We start from the raw sequence: 7,890 nt of genomic DNA on the forward strand, positions 1-7,890 counted from the left end.
TAATTAATATTTGATCAAGGGCAGTGAAAATATTACTTCTTTAAAAAAAAAAGTCTTGTGGCTCAACTTGCCCTAGTGTAGGGGTAAGTTTATCCAGGTCAGGGGGTAAATTGAACCACTGTTCAAACCTGGGCATACCTGTTCAAACCTGGGCATACCTACAACAAATCTTAAAGGTAACTATAAACAATAAATAACAAACCAAATACAAGCTTAGTTTTTCAAATATTTTTAATATAAATTTCGATTGAATTGATTGATTTTTTTTAACATGTTAAAAGGAAAAGTAATCATACAAATGGTGATACAATTTCATACATCTTACCAATCAAACACAGGGTAAATTCAACTTTAAATGTAGCCTATACAATGAGCTCTTATTATCAATTTGGCCTACTTTCATTTAATTTTCCATTGAAAAACTGGCTCAACTTACCCCAAGGTTCACTTTACCCCATAGCCACCATTTTATAAAAAATAGCCTAGCATTAAAATTCAGTCATCTTTAGCTTAATGATTCACATAGTTTAATACACCACCAACACATCAACATATACAATATATGTGTTTAAACCTGGATACTTTTTTTTTTGACATGACAGCCGATATAGCTGACATCTAGAAAATGTACTTTGACAAGCAAAAAACGTTTTTTTGTAAAAATGTTTACTTACCAGACCACAATGAGTATCTCTCTTTCACAGGCAATGAGAAATGGGTAGAGCTTGCATAATTTCTGGTCACTTGATTACAACTATAAGGCGTTGCCTGGTTACAGGGGGTGGTTCAATTGGCTCAATTGACCCCCTTCTGCCCTACATATGGACCGTAAATGAGTAAGTGTGTACTGCACAGAGCCCAGTCTAATGTGTCTAGTGTGATAATATTCCTCTTAATCTGGTGCTCTTCATCATTAATTTTGGTAAAGGAGTCAACACAAAGTATAGAGAGAACAGAGCTAAAGGAGGTTAACAGCTAGCGTTTGGTTGTTAGGATGTTTTAATGTTGCCTTCTGCCCTTTTCAACCAGGACCAGACACTGTGTGGGAGGTGATGACTGACCTTTAAAAGCTGACTGCACAAAGTGACATGAACAGGTTTAAACACTTTGATTCCCAGTAGAACATGTTACATAAAACAAGCGATACTTTGCTTATTTGCCCGAAGTTCATTTAATAGAAAATGTAATATACATACATTTCAATCTTTGAAATCGGATGCATCACATAGAGATCCCTGGTTCGGGGTATGAGACAGAAATGCATGGTGTTGAATGACAGCTATATTAGTGCTATGGGACCTTTGGAGCAATATAGAGAACAAAGTGCTACAAAATCCCCCCAAAAAACATCAAGAGTACATTTTGGTGAGTCTTCTGCCACCTGTTGGCCAAACTGCAGAAGAATACATCTTTCAGAGCAGCAGAGGGATGCAGGAAGTAATGATATGCACAAGCATCGCTGGATTGCAAACACTTTTTTTATTCTTACTTTGGAGGGCAAACAAAAAGAGTGATGGCCAAATAAAATGAACATGCTTCAAACCAATATCTCAGACAAACAATAAGGATGGAAAGCAAACTTGTATGATGCTTGAAGATTCACCCTATTGTGGCAATTGCAATTAGTTTCCCCTCAGGCAGTATTCATGGCAGCATTTCTGTCTGTGTTACATCATATTGGTCACTCCACTGTTTTTAAATCTGTATGATTTGGAAGGAAGGGACCTTGTGATTGAACAATTGATGAATACGTCTTTGAAGTGTCAACATGGGGTCAAATTATCGTACATTTTACCACTTTAAGGCGTTGTTGATCGTACATACAGTAGGGCAAAAATAGGGAATTTTTTTTAAAAGGAACAAATATTGACAGCCATATGAACAGTTTGAGGAAAAACGCACAATCAAGTGGTGCATTTAGGCTCCACACATGAAGAAAGTTAGTCTGTGTCCTGGGTGTGCACTCTTCTGTCGAATCAACTGCCGGCTTTGGCAAAACGTTTTATGAAAATTTTTACAAGATGACGGGTTTTGTCCCGTAAAAACGCTGCATGTGCGCTTTCAGATGACCAAGGGTATAAAACTGTTTCCCACATGTCGTACAGGAATAAGGTCTGTCCCCTGTATGTGTTCGTTTATGAACAATGAGGCTGTGTCTCTGATTGAATGCTTTCCCACACAGATCACATTGATATGGCTTCTCCCCTGTGTGGACCCTCATGTGCACAATCATTTGCATTTTTTGGACAAAGGTTTTCCCACAGTCTCGACATTTAAAGTCTTTAGTCCCTGTGTGTATTTTTGAATGTAATTGAACACACCCAGCGTTGGTGAACTTCTTGCCACAAAAATCACAAATTAGCCGTTGGTTTTGAGCACTATGCAAATACCTTAAAAGCTTCTTCGTAGATTCACTCGTCTCCCTGTGTTCTTTAATGTGCTTAATTAAGGGACCGATGTGCTGGAAATTCTTTCCACATATAAGACAATCAGGCAACACTGCTGCGTCCTTCTGCTTAATGCTTCCATTTTGTTTTTGCAAAGTTTTCCTTTTTGGTCCCTTCTTCTTTGTCTGCACACCTCTGTTCTGAAGCCACTCCTCATCATCGTCACTGCTGTCACTGTCAGCTGGAGAGAAGTCTGAAGAGATTGGCTGCAATTCAGAATTCACTTTTTGCAAAGTCTTCCTTTTTGGTCCCTTCTTCTTTGTCCGCGCTGCTTTGTTTTGAAGCCACTCCTCGTCACCGTCAATGCTGTCACTGTCAGCTGCAGAGAAGTCTGAAGAGATTGGCTGCAATTCATAATTCACTTGAAGCTCAGTTTTCATACCTTCAAGAGAAGGTAAAATGACTTCAGGTGCTTGGGTGTCATTTCCGATTTCCTCTTCCTCCTCCTCTTTTATTTTGAAGTTTGTCTGAGCCAAGCAGTAGATGCCATCTTTGTTGTCTGTATCTGCACTGGTTTGAGAGAGGACTGGGACCTCAGCCGTGCTCAGGTTAGACTCTGCTTGTATTGAGGTCTCCTGCAGCACTTCCTGTCCAGTCAGTGGAGGTTCTGCAGCCACAAAGGAGACAAAACAAATCTCAACAGGCTTCTTTGAGTTACATCTGAACTAATTACTGAATACTCAATAGATCCATAATCCACATTCAATGAATCTGCACAGGTTTTCTCTAAATCCTGTGCCTAAACTTTGATGCCTGCCCAAGACTGACTTACCCTTACATGAACAGTGAGAACCAGGGAGTCACAATTATTTCAAGAAATAAGAGAAACACTATACCTACCTACAAGAGGGTAGGTAGTGTTTATCTTATTTCTTAAAATATTGTACAGAAGTTGGTTGTAGTATGAACCTTTTGAAAATAGCATTATTACTTTGACAAATTGTATTTAAATAATTAATTAAACAATTGAGCTGGATATAGCCTACTGTATTAGGATTATAACAGATTCGTTTTTTGGAGTCCTTCATCATTATTTTATGGAGGCACCTGGAAGCTTTTAGTCCTTCTTGATTATTTATTTGTTCTGTCATTTGGATTGTCTGTGTAGTAATTTTGACTATGTTTTTTAATCTGTAGATACAATATCTATTGCACGTCTGTCCTGAGACAGAGTGCCCTCTCCTCTGTTGCTCTCCCAGAGGTGTCTTCCATTTCCCCCCATCGACTGTATTCAAAGTTTTTCCCCGTAATGTGGGGTTTCCTCTTGTGCACTGCAGGGGTCTAAGAGACATTTGATAAGATATGATAAAAATGATTCCAGAGTAAAGTTACCAAGAAGCAAACCTGATATCTGGCGCAGATGGTGTAGTTGTTGACACTGACTGTTGTGCTCTTCTTTTGGTCGCTGAAGGTTTGCTCCGTTTAAAGCTAACTTGTGTTTCTCCACCTCTCCCAAGATCTTCTCTGATGCTGCCTGCAGCCGCTGATGAAAACACGACTTCAGCTGACTCATTGTGGAGACAGTTGAGTCCTCCGTGAAAGAATGCTGGTTTTATACATAGGTTTTATATCAGCAAGTGCAAGGGACAGAACCGGAAGCGAACACAGAAGCGGTTGTGACGATTGCTACAAAGATCCTATATTGAGATCAAGATGACTCACTCGGGGTGTCCTTTAGCGTTAATCATGAAAAATAATCATGTTATTCTGGTTTCTGTTAATATATTAAGCTTAAAGGTGGAGTAGGTAAGTTTGAGAAACCGGCTCGAGATATACTTTTTGTTATATTCCATGGAATGCTCTTAACATCCCGATAGCAATGAATATCGTAAGTGCTTTGACAAAAAATCCATAAAAAGTCATCTGTGGAAAAAAAAAGCACGACCAATCATTTTATCCGGCCTGCCTAAAATAACTAAGCCTACCTGCCTATCTGTGCACAAATGTATCTGGTCATGTCATGGATGTATAATAAGCAGGGGTGCACATAACTTTTTTGCCCTGGTTCTCAAAGGAGCACCTGGAGACAGTGGCGTAACAAGGTTGTGATTGGCCCCGGTGCAAATATTTTTTTGGGCCCCCCCCCCCCAACTCAGCGCTGTCTGTCTGTCTGTCTGTCTGTGTCTTACTCTCTCTCTCTCCTTTCAAAATCTATTTAAAACTCATAACAAACAAACAAAATTCCGAAAGTTGTCTTGAATATAACTAATTAAATAAACGAAACGAAAAATATAGCCTACTTATGCAAACAACATAAAACGGAGCATTGTTTATTTCTACTTGAATGTCGCACTGCACCCGCTTTGCGATTATGTAGATTATCTCATTTTGAACAGCTGGACTCAAGTATTTCACAGAACCTTGTGGTCGCTCAACAAGTTCTTTCAGAACCGGATCGTAACATACTAAAAGTTCTATCATACTGAGAAAGTTTCCACTGTTGGGCTGTCCAAGAATCTCCCTATGTCCTCAAATGGCGCATTTCCACTGCAACGGGGTAGCCCCGTTTAAGCGTCCCTAAGCGTCCTCGCTCAGGCCTCGGGCTGCCTCGCTGGCCGTCCGAGGCCGTGGCACATTTCCATTACAGTTTAGGACCTGGGGTAGCAACGCAGTGTAGGCGGGGCGATCGGCTTTGTTTTTGTTCACATTTCGAGTTGTTCCGTCGAGCTCCCGCTGGATGTTATCATCCCCAATGAGATGAAGGAACGTCGTCACCTCCTCGGTCGACCACCGTGTGCTTTTCTTATTAGACGTAGCCATTTTTGTAGCTCCTCCGTTTACAAAATGCTGTTTATAAAAATGCTGCAAGCTTGCTTCTAAATATATATGCGACGCTAGGGATGAACTCGCGCGCGATCTTGTGACGATTCTCTCTGACCAATCAGCAGTCGAGAGTGTTGACGTCACTAGTTCAGCCCTGGCCCTGGTCTGATAGAACCACGATTTTATGGGCCCGGAAAAAGAGGGAAAAAGTACCCGCTAGCCGGTACTAGGCTATATGGAAAGGCCACCAAAAACTGGCCTGGCCGCTTGAGGACGGTTAAGGACGCTTAAACGGGGCTACCCGCTGCAGTGGAAATGCGCCATAAAAGCCAAGTTACAAGTGGCCAGAGTGATTGTAATGTTGACAATACGCTCAAGTACCTCCATGTTTGCATCGATTCTCCCGTTTTTCTTCCACTGTTCATATATTACACACGATCCGACATGGACCTGCGATTGTGCATGTGAGTCAATCCTCGCAGACAACGCATGTCCACCCATCACTGTAGAACGGTGCACCTCGGTCTGCGAACAGCCAGCACGGCTCACAATAGGCACAGTCCAGGGTGGGGGAGTAACACAGCCATGTCCGTGGCAGTTTGATACCTGCTCTGGTAGTGGTGGTGTAATACATCTCGGAGAAACACCTGTTTCCTTGATGTGTGTCTCTGGGGAATGGGCCGATAGGCCTACATGGACCGGTTGCTATAATATAGCCTTTGATCTTGGCGTCGGGGGTCTCAATAGCGCCATAGAGTCCCCTATCGGTTGGGGGCGGGGCCCTTGCGGGAACTGTAGGACCACCGCCGGGCACAGCCAAATCCATCCTCTCCTCCTGGCTCATGGCTGGAGAAGAAGGTTGCACAGCCACGGATACAGCTTCACTTGTGGAGCTAGATGATGGTGAGGCAGGTGAGCTATCGTTAGCCTCCGGCTCCGGCTGCACGTCAACATTACCAACGTTAGCGTTCGATTTCGAGGACGATTTATGACAAAAAAAACGGTCTAATTTTGTCTGTTTAGCCTTTACATCTCCTTGTTCTCTCTTGTCCTTTCTCTTTTGAGCGCCGCTCTTGTGTTTTGGTTTGCTGTACATTATAAATCCAAGCTATTCAATTTGTTATAATTCTGCCGATCTTGCTGCTGCTATAGCTATAGCTATGTAGTACATATAACTTTTGATGTTGATTAAACGGTTCGCTCGTCACGCAAGGTATCACATGACATGAAAGGGAGCAAGGTCATTGGACAGACAAATTAAAAATTAATTTAGGTTGCTAGGTTACTTTGAAGACTGCGTGAACCAGTCAATGCCATTGGGGCCCCAAAATAAAATATATATAAAAAAAAAGAAGAAAAAAAAGATTATATATAGACATTTTTTGTTGTTGTTGCATGGGCCCCTGGACGGCTGTGGGCCCCGGTGCAATGCACCGGCTGCACCGTCGATAGTTACGCCACTGCCTGGAGATGTTGCTTGGTGCTCATCCTTAAAATGAAATAAACCGTAACTTTTGAGGGGGTCTTGACTTTATTTGCCAGACACACGGCACTGAACACACATGCAGAGGTGAACACAGAACACACATGCAGAGGTGAACACAAGACAACATTAGCACAACCAGTAATCCTACAAGCTGTCATCACTACCCTCCTGACTGTTCTCCTCACTGTCTTCCTCTCTGTTCTCCTCACTGTTCTCCTCACTGTCTTCCTCTCTGTCTTCCTCTATGTCTTCCTCACTGTTCTCCTGACTGTTCTCCTCACTGTCTTCCTCTCTGTCAGACATGGTAGCTGATGATGTAGGCCTACTACTTTCTCTCTGGTTGAGTTTGCGATTAGCTGCTTGCATCCACAAGTCAACAGCTGGTTTTGGGTCGAAAGTCTCTGTTGTCATCTTAGACAAGTGGATGTAATCAAATAAGTATGTGAACATAACCAATAACCTACCATAGCCAATAACAAATTAATGTAACTTATTTTATTTTTGTTGTTCATATCTTATTTTACCTTAACATTTATTTATTTATGCATTTTTTTTATCTTTCCAGTTTTAAAGGATATTTTTGGTTACTGTCCTAGTATACATTGGAATGATTTCAAACCTGTTTATCCCAATAATTATAAAGGAGTGCCTTGAAAATATGTGTTTACATAAATTGTGATCAAAACGTTTGAGACCCACTGAGATAACTTAGACTAAAGTGAATTATCTAAACACTCAGAGTCCTTTACCTCAGTCTGACTGGAGAGGACTCTCCCTCCACATTATTGTAGAAACATCTTCTTCTTATATCCGTTAGAGCAGCTAGCACCAGATTCTAATAACAACAGCGCCGGAACCGGTGCACCCTCCCTCGCTCCCACGCTCACTCGCACTTTGGCTGTGAGCTGTGGGCGCCAGATAAGCCAACATCCCCCATTTTCATCACTTACAGCGCCCATTGTACAGGGCAAATGAAACGTGTAACCGGGGTGAAAAGGGTGTTACATTTACTTAATTATGAATATTGTTACATCAAGGCCGAAAATTAGGATGAGTCCCAACGGTCAAAAATATTTTTTTCCCTCCCAGAGCTTCCAGCACAGCGCCTCCACAGATCTGGCGCCCTTGGCGAACATCTATAACGCCAGTGCTACGGGCCGGCCCTGAGTTCATATGCAACTCACAAATATCTTG

At 41.9% G+C, this 7,890-nt stretch overlaps 1 protein-coding gene across 1 annotated transcript; it reads right to left on the reverse strand.

Moving 5' to 3' along the window:
• Positions 1 to 1,460: 1,460 nt before the first annotated feature.
• On the reverse strand, positions 1,461 to 4,374 carry LOC117548342 (zinc finger protein 32-like). Its single transcript, XM_034219547.1, has 2 exons — positions 3,792 to 4,374; positions 1,461 to 3,054 (listed from the first exon to the last, which is right to left on the reverse strand). Exons 1-2 carry the CDS (start codon positions 3,958 to 3,960, stop codon positions 2,015 to 2,017), a joined length of 1,209 nt encoding a protein of 402 aa, XP_034075438.1. The 5' UTR covers positions 3,961 to 4,374; the 3' UTR covers positions 1,461 to 2,014.
• Positions 4,375 to 7,890: the final 3,516 nt, after the last annotated feature.

This window comes from Gymnodraco acuticeps, unplaced genomic scaffold, assembly GCF_902827175.1.
Source record: "Gymnodraco acuticeps unplaced genomic scaffold, fGymAcu1.1, whole genome shotgun sequence".
In the NCBI taxonomy this organism is placed as follows: domain Eukaryota; kingdom Metazoa; phylum Chordata; class Actinopteri; order Perciformes; family Bathydraconidae; genus Gymnodraco; species Gymnodraco acuticeps.

Bases quoted from the DNA above. Each gene is read 5' to 3' on its own strand.
- LOC117548342 (XM_034219547.1), bottom strand. From the start codon at position 3,960: ATGAGTCAGCTGAAGTCGTGTTTTCATCAGCGGCTGCAGGCAGCATCA. The intron at 3,055-3,791 runs GTTTGCTTCTTG...TTGTGGCTGCAG, and splicing joins CCATCTGCGCCAGATATCAG to AACCTCCACTGACTGGACAG.